Here is a 13694-nt window from a genome sequence, read left to right as displayed (position 1 = left end):
CCTTTCCAACTCTTTCTTCTTTCCTTCATCTGATCCATCCACCAAAACGATGATCATTCTTCCATGAGGAATGCCGACAGGACAGAGAGGATGAACGCCTTCATATTGATAAAGTTTGGAAAGGAACTCATTTCTGCTCAGGATATGGAGGGGCTCGAGTGATCGGTGAGCTGATAAATCATCCATAGTCAATGTGAGCGTGCGATGATACATTAAGCAGTGACAGAGTGAAGCAGTTCAGGGCACATGGCCACCAGATTGCGATATGTTGTGGACTCAGATTTAAGCGATCTGATGGTTATTGGTCAAATTGACCTCGCAACGTCCTTGAGAGGTAATAAGAGATGTTATTTAAATGTACCTTTATATCATGACATGTCCAAAACCATATGCAAAGGACCATTTCCCGACCATTCATCACCATCACATTATCCGAGACATGCATCAATGGCGACAATGAATGGTGGCACATTTTGCAGTAACCAAACAATACCAACTTATGACATTTGCATTCGTGCAACTAGCTAGTTGCACGAACACGCACATCATACTTTGGCTTTATTTGTGCATTTTTTCGACTCCAGGGCATGGTTGCTTGTGAAGGAAACATGAGAGCAGTTAGCACATGAGCTGATGACATGTTCATGGCTCACCCATCTTTGACAGCATCCCAGGTTGCCTCTTGCTATCAGACAAAGCTGACAGCACCTTTCAATTGATACCCAAACAAAATTCTGAACTGTCTTTAAACTCACCTGCTTCTGTCCTGGTCACATCATTCCATCTTCAAGTCAATGCTGCTGCTGAGTGTGACAACCATTGTTCTTCATCATACAATCATCTTTGCTCTGCATTGACATCAAGAGCATGGAGGATATCATTTTCCAGAACGAAAACAGATGGTGAGTAATATATTGTGGTTGGGGGTTCCACCTGGTTTCTGTTTCATAACACGCAATGGAGGAGTCATGATGGGAGGAAGCAGAACTCTCTGATATGAAATATGAGAGAGGTCACCTCTACAGCTGTGGAGAACAAAATGTTTCCAAGCAATGTGGTGCATCCAGATCAGCTTTCATGATTGGAAACGGTTTCTGAGAACCAAACAACGCCAAATTATGACATTCACGTTCATGCATCTGCCTAGTTGCATGAACGTGCATGTCATAATTTGATGTTGTTTGTGTGCTGTCAGGTGCAGCATTAGGTAACACATACCCATTGTTCAGACCTCAGCGTTACATCGATGTTGATGGAAAATGTTGCATCTATCAATCTGATGTAGTACTGTCTGAATGTGATGATATCTGACATTGATGTTCACTAAATTTATGACAAAGCTTCACCATTCATTGAAGCATGCTAGCTTTGGAACATGTTTTCCCTTTAACGCATTTTTGAGATGCCTGTTGTACTTCGTTCATGTCTCCGTTGCTGAAATGAACCTGGCCATTTGTTGTTGTTCATGCATAATATGAAATCCTCACTTCAAACCTGCGGAGATGATGGTCTTTACAAGAAACCACTAATCTACAGGACTTTCTCTTCATGTAGATGAATCCATGCAAAGCCTTTTCATGCTGTTTTCTGCCTCATCAATGACAACCTTCTCCTCATCCACATCATAACCAACAGTACATTTAAGTGGCCTTCAAATCTGTGTACTGCCAGCAATGACTGTTTCTGCCAATTTCTGGCACAAATCCTGAAATGAAAGAGATGATAGGGCGGTCTTTTTTGAATACTTTCCACATACATGTTCAATGCATCTATCCATTATGCATATTGATACCAGCTTGTTTATCAGCCTCAGTGTATCCTTCCCACTGCATATCACCCAGAATGACACCTGCAGTTCGACGAGATGTCCAAGCCTTATGGATGATGGATTTACTCAAAAAACCTTTGTGATTCCTCTGCCAGCGCTGAGTTGCAATCTAAATCGAGAGGTGATGACTTACTGATCAACCCATCACTCATAGTATCCTACCTGATTGTCTTGAAGGTGCAAACAATCTTGACCCTGACGACGAGCAAGAATACTGAAAGGGTCAACGTTCTGAGCGAGGGCTAAAGCTGCACCGTTGTGCTGATTTCTTTTTGACGTGAAGTATTGGTTGCTAAATTGCATAGTAATGCTGTCGATGAAGTTCTCAGACTGCCAAGGTTGCAGAAAAAGACCTGACTGGTTTTCCAAACAGAGCTGATGTATGGATAAAGCTCCTCACATGTAATCGTTGAAAGGTTTCAACCCTAGTCCAGTCAGCGTGACTGCCTAGTGGGCATTCAAGATATGTCGAGGGAGTCCACAACATGAAATGTGAGCATTTTCCATCCAGAATGTTGTAAGTCCACATACTGAGAGTTGTTCACAATGGGAGTGAGATCCTTAGCACAGACATAACCCAATACATACAAGACCACCTCCTCAGCACCATCAGTCATTGATTCCTCTGTGCTCCATGTCAAGTCAGCTCCTCGATAACCATTGCCATATTCAGCCTGAAGCTCATACAGGCTTATGAGTTTTCACAGCAGTTGAGCCTGGTGTAAGTTCAGTCAGAGCTCGTTACAGCTAGGGGGGTCTTACATTTGTGAATGCTCCTAGATTCTTGTTTTCCACCTCTGCATAACATTCATCCATATATTTCTTCAGCGTAGCCTCTGCCTATCTATCAACATTTCTGTTGCATTGTGAACATAGAAAACAAACTGTATATGTCTCTCTTTTCTTTCAAGAGTTTTAAAGCCATGGTGGAGGGCAGCAGTGTTTACCTCACAAGATGAGGATGTACTTGATTGAACCCTTCAAAGCTAGCAGTGTACTGGTCTTCAACCAGTTCTTTCTGCAGAGATCTAGTCCCAATTACGCTCTTTGTTCAAATGACTTCTCTCTATGTGGCTTAGATCGCCTGCTCAGAATGACAGTTTGGACTCTTGTAAAATGTGTTCGGGCTACCCTCTGATGGTGACTCTCCCTTATAATTCAGATGCCCAGTTAGGCAATGCAAACCGTAAAGGTTGACTAGTCTCTGAAAAGTCTAATCAACCATGCAAGATTGATTTTACTGAACTGTGCTGATAGTCCATCTCCGATCAAGCCGCAGTCTGCACATGGGCAATTTATATGTATCATGCTTAGTCCATCCCTCACTGACTTTGATTCATTGACAAGGTCGACATTGAAAATGTCGACTTCAAACCGGCTTTGGATTTGTCTAGTGGCAATGGTCTAATGCTCATCTTTATGGCGAGTGGAAGCTGAACATTCTTATTATTCAGGGGGCTGCTGAGAAAAAGCTGGTCCTTAATTTGAACTCCGATATCAGGCTAGGACATTCACCAATGCGCTCAGATTTTTAGGTAGCAGGAATGAGGTTTTACCTTCATACCATCTGAATGACCTTCCGAGGCTTCTCTCCATTTTCCGGTACCTGGTCCCAACATTTACCGAGCAACTGTCAGAAAACATGTCTCCTGTCTGATCTGACTTTTGTTGAGTGCACATAAAGTGGGAGTCGCATCCTCACCCTTAATATCACTATCCTACTTCTCCAGGATGGCTCTAGGAAAGACCTCCACTGCTCAGTGCTTCTTCATTAAGATCATCACTTCCTTCATGTTCTGATACTGCCTATAGTGGACGTGCTGGAAAGGCTTCTGGGAGGAGCAAGAGACAGGCCCCCATTTCTGCTGAAACCATCTTGATCTCTGATTCTGAGAAGGAGTACGTGCTTTTCCAGTTTGCTGAATGCATCTGACATCTTGCCAGACCTACTCCACCCCCCAAGTCAGCATCATATGTTTTCCACATACTAACGTGAAGCATTTCGTGTTCTCATATCACTACGCAGATCGACACCCATGACACAAAAGTCATAGTATGTTGAGTTTGTCTTCATCAGCCAATGTGAGCTGAGCTTTCATCTTGTTCTAGTGTTGCTATGTTGATGGGAGGCCATACCCTGAGGAGTGTGAGGTCCAAATGGTAAGTGTTCTATTTGAGCCCTTTAAAGTACAGCTTTAGACACATTTTAGGAACAGGGAAACAAGCAATGACAGCAACCAGCATGCTGTTCAATTGTGAGTTCGGGTGTTCCTATCCTGCTCTTTCATTAACTGCCATATAAAGGAAATGAAGGATCAGACAGTCATGATCTGCATGATGATGAGTGAGTGTTTACACCTACAACAGCTCACATCTGAACATTCAGCAGCCAGGATGAGATGGTGGTGGAAAAGGGAAGGCAAGTGGTGAGAGCGGCACCTTTGACTCTGAAGAAAAAGTATGTGTATGTTATACTTGTCTTCGTCATCTCATCAACTTTTCGTCCGTACACTAGGATCCCCATTCCAACACCTCCTGAGACTCCCACGACCCAAACCCTGGGTAAGAGCAGTGGTCATCTAGGAAGTGTAACCAAATGATTGACATTGTGAGCTGACCTTTATATCTTCAAACACATTTTGTTGACCATCTCGATCACAGCCGGTCCCGCTTTGAGGACAAGTCAGCCAAGTACATGTCTCTACAGCATGTTCTGAACTGCAGGATTGATCATTCATCTGTCAGTCCATCACCCAAGAAATGGTCAAAGGTGGTGATGTAAGTGGAGCTGTCTACTTTCTCAATAAATAATGAACTGATATTTACCCTTTTTTCAGCATCTCCTTCAATGAGGAGAATGATGACTCTGAGTCTGAGGTCTGTGGAGAGGATGAGCCAGCCATTGACTTTATACAGAGACAGAGAGAGTACATCATCCGTAACATAGTATTGATGGGCAAGATATAATGTACCATCACAGTAAGAATCCAATGTTTGCCCTCATGGCTAATCTGACTGATCAGAGAAATCAGCTGGACCATGAGATGGAGAGGATTACCATGCAATCATTGCAGAAGAAGTACATCCAACTCCTACATGTAATCAATACATTGTTTGACTCATTTTCCCAACAATTAACAGACGATTTGTCAAGGACTTCATTGATAATGAAGCAGAGGAAGTTCATGAAGATGTTGATGATGGATGGTAAGTTTTCCATGGAGAGCTGCTTCAATGTGGACATTCATGTCTTTCATCAGGCTGAATATCAATGAAACCTTGAGTGAAAATGACTCCTGAATGAATTCATTGTCAATGACGAGTACGAGATTTTCCACACTGCTTTTGTGGGAGATGGACCTGACATGATCAGTGATGACAGCATATTTGAGGCTGAAATCATGCAGCACCATAGCGGTGATGTGTATGTGTTCTCAGACAATGATTGTTTATGTCTCCAGGATGGTGTCTCATACTTCATGTGTCAACAGAGTTTCCAACACTTCTAAGGCCACAATTGAGGACAAGGATGAACATAAGGACAGGTACATACCCTCTGTGCTTTGTGCCATGGTAAATATAAACCGTCTTTCAGGGAGATTGGCAAGCCTGGCAAGAAGGTCATCAAGCCACAATCAGTCCACAAGGAGTTGGTCTTTGAATTTATGTCACGGGTGGACTGCTGACCCATATTCCAGTGAATGACCTATGCAGAAGGACCACATAGATAAGGAAAAAAGTGAAGACAAGGCATATGTCTGACCCTGCCAATTTTCCACACAATGCTAATGTAGTATGCAGGGTGAACATTGAGGTCGAAAGGAACAAAACTCCTCTGGTGTCGCTCGATCAGTCCATGTGCAATAATTCGCTGAAGGATACTTACGCAAACATCCCTTATACTCTGTGAGATATCGCCGCATGCTGTAACTTATTATCTATTGACCATCTACCATTAGAAAGGTTCTTGTAGACGGCATTATGCTAACACCGATTTCAATGACTGACGCATTAAGAATCACCAAAACTCTGGTTTACATTCGGTACGTCTTCTGCCATATCAGTTTCAATTGTGTGATTCACATATACTTTCAGAGGTATCATTGAGCTGATTACCACAGCTGAATGGGCCTGAGCAGGTCATCATTCCTGGCCAGATTCACCCAGACAAGGTTCAAAACCTTCACAGCTCGCTTTATTTCTCTCACACAGTTCAAAGGGCTGTCTGCATGACCTTTGGTATAGTGCAAAAAAGCTATCTAATGAAGCCTCATACTTTTACCTCTCCAGTCAAGGAAGAGATGCAGATCAAGGAGCTTGACATCGTTCCCATATGCCAAGAATGGGAGCTTGCACAGGGATTCTATGGTGTTCTCTTTGGCTGAGACATTGAAGATGGAGATGGAACTATGGCCAAGAATGTTCAATTCAACGCATATGGAAATGTTGCATTCAGCACACACATCTCTCATGTGGACTCCAACAACATACCATCTGGCTGTGAGCATATCTTCATTTTCAAGTTATTGTTCTAATGTTCCTTGCAGATAGTGCCAGGCTCAAGAAACTGCTTGGAGAATCTGCCACATCTCCCAGAAAAGCTAAACTGTTCATGCCATCTTCATCATCAGAAGTGTTACCTCTTTTTCCAAAGCCCACGCCTGCCAATCTTATGGTTGGTGACAGGAGTAAGTACACTTGCACTCTTAGTTCCTCGTGCTCACGTGTGCACATTTCAGTTCCGGTCTTTGACTGCACTGACTACTTCCAGCATACAGCATAAACGTGAAGTGCTGCTTTCTTTCAAACTGCATGACGTGCCTACTACATGCCCCTTGGTGAAGATGAAGCTGCCCGAATGCAGTTTTGTAGCTGTTCTGCACACAACCAATCTATGGAATGCCACGGACCATGGAGATACAATCTCGTTCAACATTCTGAGCATTCTGTTGTTGCTTAATTCTAAATCATAAATATGCTCTTCTGTATCATTGTCCATTATATCTCTGTTGCAATCAATAAATGCTGGTCAGTGTGAAATGATCCAACCAGCTGAGTCAGGGTGAAATGTCCCTGTACAGCAATATTTTCAAGCAGATATTGGTTGTTTTGATAATTTCAAAGTGAGGAAACATTGTTTATCCTCCCAGAAGCTTTCCCGTCACATTTGGTATTTGCTATGAAGGGAATCCGGTCTTTCAAGTATGAACCATTTTCCGAGTCGAAGGGTGTTTTCAGATCGATGATCGCTTGGAGTCGTAGCATTTTCCGTGCTTTCACCATTCTTTGTCTCCTCCCTCCACTTCATTCATGATGAAAACCTTCCACTCTCAACATTGTTTATCGAAATTGGTGGCCCTCATTTTATGGGCTCAAATCCTATGTGTGTTCGCAATGCTTACATCACTTGATGATTTCGGTCCTATCAAGGTCTCTGGTAATGCTTTTTTGCTCTCTCCAAATAGACCACTGAATGATGGCAGACATTCTTAAAACCAATTCTGTGTTGCACAGTGATGGAGCCTTAGGGGACACTTCCTATGAAAGCCCCCTACTACCAGATTACAATGTCAAAAAGACGATGAGCTGTTCAAATACCCTTCTCCCATCCCTAAGTACTGTACAATGTGAGTTCGGTGTATACAAAATCGTTGAAATTGCTCACCGACCAACACCCTGGAATACATCATTCGGTTATCTTTTACATCGCACTTTGTTTGACATCTATGCATATCCAGTACAAAAGCCACATGTGACCATCACCTTCCATCTACATCTTATTTCATTGCCTCATGATCATTCTGACCATTTGACATTGAGCCATGGCTTCATCGATGACATTTTCACCTTGAGAAACTCATCACTCCGCATCACAGATCACTTAATTAACTGTCTATTTCAACTGATCATATCCTCCCAGCACACAGTGACTTCAATTTGTATATTGCTGTTAAGGTCTCGGATGAGACATCATGATTTTATGCTTTTATTCCTCCAAAGCCACACATCTTGGTTCATATACCTAATCAACTGGCAGATACACCTTTGTGATTGTCACAAATTTCGTATTATCTCTGAACTGCATGTGTCTTTCATATGCCATGAACCGTTGTTGGTCGGAGGAGCTTCAAAATTGGGGCGACTTTATCAATGGATCGCAAAAGAGATTGAGACCTTCCTGATTTCTTGAATGCATGCTGACCATTCAATCAAATACCAATATCAGGGTTATGTTGTGAACACTCCCCCTCTTCAAACAGATGAAAATAGAACAATTTACGCATGTGTTCCATTATTAATGTTGGCACAGAAGCTATTCAAGGATGCTCTGATATCGGTATGTCGGGCACACCAGATTCACGTGGTACGAAGTAAGTCATCCTGAGACCAAGTACAAACATTGCTCTTGAAACATCACTGCACGTCATGTCCTAAACTGTTTTTCGTCTTCAATCCAAAGGTTATCATGACAGATGCAGAATGGATATGTAAAACCTGACTGCATGTGGTGAAGACAAGATGAGATGCTGAGGGCTTTCCTCCATCTCTGCAGACTAAAGAGCTTCTAATGCAAACCATCAATGGTTTCTGTGAAGACATTAAGAAGGAGAAGTTTTTGGAATATGCATGTGCTGTGTGCAGTCAATTGCGACTGAAAACAACTCTGACCAAGCTGTCAGATTGTGATGTGGACCTGGCGGTCTTAACACCAACCGCATCCGTAATCACCAGAAAGGAGCGAAAATACAAGAGATCTAATAACAGAGTTGAAAGGACCAGTTATTTTACTGAACTGTGATTAAGTTTGTATGGAATGTCTACAAGATCTCGAAAGAGGTTTGCTCCCCACAGATTCTCTCGCTAATGGGCTTTGGATTGGTGAAATCCCTCCTGAACTGCAAGACCTAACATGATGTGAGAAAATGCTTGTATCGAGGGTTAAGCACAACTACTGCATAATCCAGGTCAAGGTATTAGGTATGTGGAAAATGCGTGCCAATGCCATATGCCATTCTGTGCCAATGCTGAAGGTTTACCGAAGCTTGCCTCCTAGTTAGGAAGAACTCGATGAAGTACTGGCATTCATATATATCAGCCCTTGCAAATCTACAGATAAAGAATTTGCCAGAACTCCATTTTTGGTAAGACATAACAAGGTTGCGGAAGTGTTGGAGTGGCTGAAGCTGAACCATGAAGATTATGTGGGCTTGAACATATCCTATGATAATCTCAATAGCTATCCTGAGAACATTTCTTTGGTCATTGTAGACTACCATGATGAATATATGAACAAGGCTCCAGAAGCTACAGCCATCAATGACCTCGAAATGGATGAAGGTACCGTCAATGGCCCCCTGTTCATTCACAGTTCATGGTCTTACCGGGGATGCGTACATCAACCTCCTGGATAATGATTATCAATTAATAAGGACAAAAGCTATTCATCAGTTCAGAAAGAGCAAGGTTCTGGGTGTGGGCCAGCAACAAAATCCTCAAAGCTTATATCACAACCCCTCAACTCTATCCTCAGATATTTTCCTGATTATTTTCTTATACATTGGGAGGCCTGAACAATGACCGTGGATCTAGATGGGTGTCCGAGTCCAAAAGAAAGCAACAACTGCTCATGTATCATGATAAGCACTTTCAGCTCGAATCATATTTTCCTCTTGTTGCATTTAATCATGAACAAATTAAAAATGCGACCACAGCTGGATATCTGTTGATCAAAAAACAAAATTTTCATGAGATTGCGAACAGAATCATCAACTTACCTTTGGCTGCTCTGGAAAGTCTGATAATCTGACTCGGAAACAGCCCTGTAAAGCCAGAGACTGATGCAGAGAAGGAGTGTTTCAAAATCATAAATGACCTGGACCATATCACAGCCAAAGTCCAAGACTCCTTGACAAATTGCAAATGTATGCATAATGAAATATGGGCACTCACATCGTATCTCGGTGCTCCTTCCTGGTTCATCACCTTTGCACCTGCAGATATAAATCATCCCATTGCCCTTTACTTTGCAGACACCAAACAAAAGATCATACCAGAGTTCCGCACAGATAATGAGCACTGGTGACTTACTGCCTTCAATCCTGTTGCAGGTGCTCATTTTTTAAATTTGTAGTAGAGCTGTTCATAAAACATGTCCTAGGAGTGAATCAGAACTGAAGAGGTATATACAGAGAGACCGCAGCATACTATGGAACAGTTGAACAGCAAGGAAGCCTAATGCTGCACATGCATATGATGATATAGATAAAAAATTGTCTAAGTCCTCAGCAGATCCGAGATAGAATCCTCGATCACAATTCAGATCTTCAAAGAGAGATAGTGAAATACCTTGAGAGCATATATGTTGGAGAATTTCATAATGGAATAATGGAACACGTCCATCAGCACATCAATAACTTGAATGCACAAGAAGAACACCTACCTCCTACAGTTACTCTGCCCAGACCTATGCCACTGCGCTGTATGGAAAAAAACTGCAATGACTGTCAAACGTGTGCAACCTGGGAAAAGTGGTGGAAAGGACAGTCTCTTGAGGTGGATGAGCTCATCTATCTGTCTAATCATCACTGATGTCTCCACGGATGCAAAGATAACAAGTATGGAATCTGCAAGGCTCGCTTTTCACGTACTACCTATACTGAAACCACGGTTGATCCCGAAACAGGGGCCCTCAACATTAAAAAGGGTAAGGCATGGATTAATACTCTCACTCCGGTTGTTACGTATCTTCTTCGATGCAACACGGATGTCACAAGTCTCATGTCAGGGACCACTTCAGGCACCCCCATGTCAGAGGCTCTTAGCCATATCTCTGTCTCCTTAGAGATATGGCTAAGAGCCTTTGTAGTGATGGTCTGGCCATGGTCTTATACAATTTGTGGGTCCTATGATGGTCCTTTGATACTTCTTGCAGAGGTGGTACCTTCTGGGCAGTACTATAGAGACATTTGTAGGCTGTGATGGACCTAGTCTCAAGGGTTTTTTCCATCATCATGACTGCTGTTACATGGTGTCTGAGGGTCATATGGGACATTTTGAGGGCAGAAAATCCTGGATTTTCAGGATACTTATGCTTCAGTGCAACACTTCGCAGGCTACATTTCTGCTGCTATCTTTAGAAATTATAATGCTGTTGCATCACTTAAAAGCTCATTTGTTAGTTACACTGACCTTCAATTATGAATTTATATGCATCATTTTGCCAGAGATAGATAACAGTGGAGTGAATACTTCCTGATTGACTTTGCTACAGCCCATGATCCTCAACCATGATTATATAGCCTTTCCATTGTTCTTTCCTGAATCTGCTTGGTCCTCCCTGATTGACTCTGCTACAGCCCATGATCCTCAACCATGATTATATGGCCTTCTCATTTTTCTTTCCTGAATCCATTTGATTCTCCCTGATTGACTCTGCTACAGCCCATGGTCCTTCATCATAACTATATGACCTTTCTGTTATTCTTGTCTACATTCTTTTGGTCCTTCTGATAGACTCTGCTATGAACCATGGTTCCTCATCATGATTACAAGGTCTTCCCAAACTGATGTCTAGCATAATTTATGATCCCTTCAATAGAACTATTGGGTCCTATTGTTAGACATTTTTGAAAATGATCATATCAAATGCAAGAAAACAATGAATAAGCTAATTAAATGTAATATTGATATTATATATGAAAAAGCTATTTAAGATGACGTTTGCGAGGACTTGAAGATGTCCTTCGTACTGGAGAGGTCAATGATAGAACCTCCTCACCAATGTCAGAGTCACTGTCAACCTCAACTGACACATGATAGGCATCAGCGAGGGCAACAGCCTCAACTACATCAAGGAGTTCCCCTTCTTTCTCATCACCTTCAATTTCAGTGAAATTGCAATCCTCATCATCTTCATCCTCACTGACATTCTGCTCACCTGTGGCATTCTTTTGACCACCTGTTGCTGTTTCCTCCTCCCACAAGCCTGTGACACTATATACTGCAGCATCACGCAACTCATCTTGAGATGGACCCCATGACTTCAACATTGGATGGCTGCAGAGAATGGAGCAGACCCGAGATTGCCATGTGACACATAGCCTGCAGAGGTGGCATCGACGGGCCTGCAGTTAATACTGAAGATCTAGATCATGTGCTGTGGACAAAAATTGGTTATGCAAGGCAAGAAATAATGATAAATTATCACTCACCTGCCACTGGGTGAAACAATCAATAATTTGAGATGAAAGATGATAAAAATATTGAGGAAAAAGTTCAAATCTTTTAAGCATCTTCACTGTCAATTTTTGATAAAAGGATTTAAAATATTTTTAACATCTTTTGTTGAAAAAGATGATGAAAAGATTGAAAGGAGATTGCATAAAATATTAATAATTATTTCTTTGATCATTTTACAATCTTTCATACAAAACTATGATGAAAAGTTTCAAAATTGGTTTTCGCTTTTTTTTGATCAAAGATGATAAAAATATTGTGACTATGTCACAGCTAATACTAAGATCTGGAGGTAAATACTCAGATTTATATATTAGCACTGCACTAGTACTATAGTCATAAGAGTAATACTAAGATTTCAATGTTAGCAGTATGCTAATACTAAGATTTAAATGCTAGTACTATGCTAGTATTAAGGTCTGAAGATTAGAACTAAGCTAGTACTAAGGTCTGCAGATTAGTACTAAGGTTTGAAGGTTAGTACTATGCTAGTACTATGCTAGTACTAAGGTGAAGGCTAGTACTAAGGTCTGGAGGTCAGTACTAAGGTCTAAATGCTAGTACTAGCATAGTACTAGCATAGTATTGATCTCTAAATGTTAGCACTAGCTTAGTACTAGCATACTACTAGCCTCCAGACTTTAGTATTAGCATAGTACTAGCATTCAGATCTTAGTACTAGCTTGGTACTAGCGTAGTACTAGCATCCAGACTTTAGTACTAGCTGAATGCTAGCATAGTTACTAACCTTCAAACCTTAGTACGAGCTTAGTACTAGCATAGTACTAACCTTCAGATCTTAATACTAGCATAGTACTAGCATTTAAAATTTAGTATTAGCATACTGCTAATATTAAAATCTTAGTCTTACTCTTCTGACTATAGCACTAGTATAATGTTAACACATAAACCTGAGTATTAACCTCCACATCTTAGTACTAGCTTAGAAAACAAGGGTGTGACACAGTCACAATATTTTCATCATCTTTGATCAAAAAAAGTGAAAAAAGATTTTGAAACTTTTCATCATAGTTTTGTATGAAAGATTGTAAAATGATCGAAGAAATAATTATTAATATTTCATGCAATCTCCTTGCGATCTTTTCATCATCTTTCACAACAAAAAATGTTAAAAATATTTTAAATACTTTTATCACAAATTGACAGTAAAGATGCTTAAAAGATTTGAACTTTTTCTTTAATATTTTTATCCTCTTTCACCCTAAATTATTGATTGCTTCACCCAGTGTGCTTTATGCTCTGCCGCACCCAGACATGCCCACTCTTCCTTCATCCACTCCTGCATAGCACACTGCTCATCTCTCAATCTCCTATCCTCTTCTCTGCATTGATCAAGCAGAAGCAAGCTCTTGATGCCTGCTTGTACTGCCTCATCACCTAGCCACAGTGGCACCGGACCCTCCTGATAGTCGTCTTCAAGGCTGATATCTTGCCAGATGTCATCGTCAACATCTAGCTTGAAGAGCGTGTTAGCCTCGATTGGCATGGGTGCAATGGCAAAGCATGGCATGACACGCTTCTTCACGAGGTTGTACATTTGCTTGCAGAGACCATTGTATGTCTTCGTGAGCTTGTTGATATTCAATTCATGTTATTTCACTGTGGACTC

At 41.4% G+C, this 13694-nt stretch overlaps 3 protein-coding genes across 3 annotated transcripts; 1 reads left to right on the top strand and 2 right to left on the bottom strand.

Annotated features, from left to right (window-relative positions):
* Nucleotides 1-1972: 1972 nt before the first annotated feature.
* LAESUDRAFT_664297 (uncharacterized protein) lies at nucleotides 1973-2173 on the bottom strand (the record flags this gene model as incomplete). The annotated part of the gene is made up of 1 exon (XM_040905108.1): nucleotides 1973-2173. A coding segment is annotated over one exon (201 nt), but the record flags the coding sequence as incomplete, so codon positions are not given.
* Nucleotides 2174-3559: 1386 nt separating this feature from the next.
* On the top strand, nucleotides 3560-6611 carry LAESUDRAFT_717590 (uncharacterized protein; the record flags this gene model as incomplete). The annotated part of the gene is given in 20 exon segments (XM_040907347.1): nucleotides 3560-3621; nucleotides 3641-3727; nucleotides 3773-3790; nucleotides 3855-3881; nucleotides 3938-3988; nucleotides 4039-4083; nucleotides 4218-4286; nucleotides 4490-4606; nucleotides 4666-4755; nucleotides 4809-4907; nucleotides 4970-5035; nucleotides 5211-5252; nucleotides 5290-5373; nucleotides 5424-5495; nucleotides 5630-5734; nucleotides 5788-5871; nucleotides 6048-6196; nucleotides 6224-6328; nucleotides 6376-6516; nucleotides 6568-6611. 20 exon segments carry the CDS (start codon nucleotides 3560-3562, stop codon nucleotides 6609-6611), a joined length of 1557 nt encoding a protein of 518 aa, XP_040759011.1.
* Nucleotides 6612-11532: 4921 nt separating this feature from the next.
* Nucleotides 11533-13622, bottom strand: LAESUDRAFT_664333 (uncharacterized protein; the record flags this gene model as incomplete). Its single annotated transcript, XM_040905112.1, has 2 exons — nucleotides 11533-11952; nucleotides 13308-13622. 2 exons carry the CDS (start codon nucleotides 13620-13622, stop codon nucleotides 11533-11535), a joined length of 735 nt encoding a protein of 244 aa, XP_040759010.1.
* Nucleotides 13623-13694: the final 72 nt, after the last annotated feature.

Source organism: Laetiporus sulphureus (genome assembly GCF_001632365.1).
Source record: "Laetiporus sulphureus 93-53 unplaced genomic scaffold LAESUscaffold_63, whole genome shotgun sequence".
Classification (NCBI taxonomy): Eukaryota; Fungi; Basidiomycota; class Agaricomycetes; order Polyporales; family Laetiporaceae; genus Laetiporus; species Laetiporus sulphureus.
Note: the sequence above shows the minus strand (reverse complement) of the source record. Positions and strands in the feature narration are given on the sequence as shown.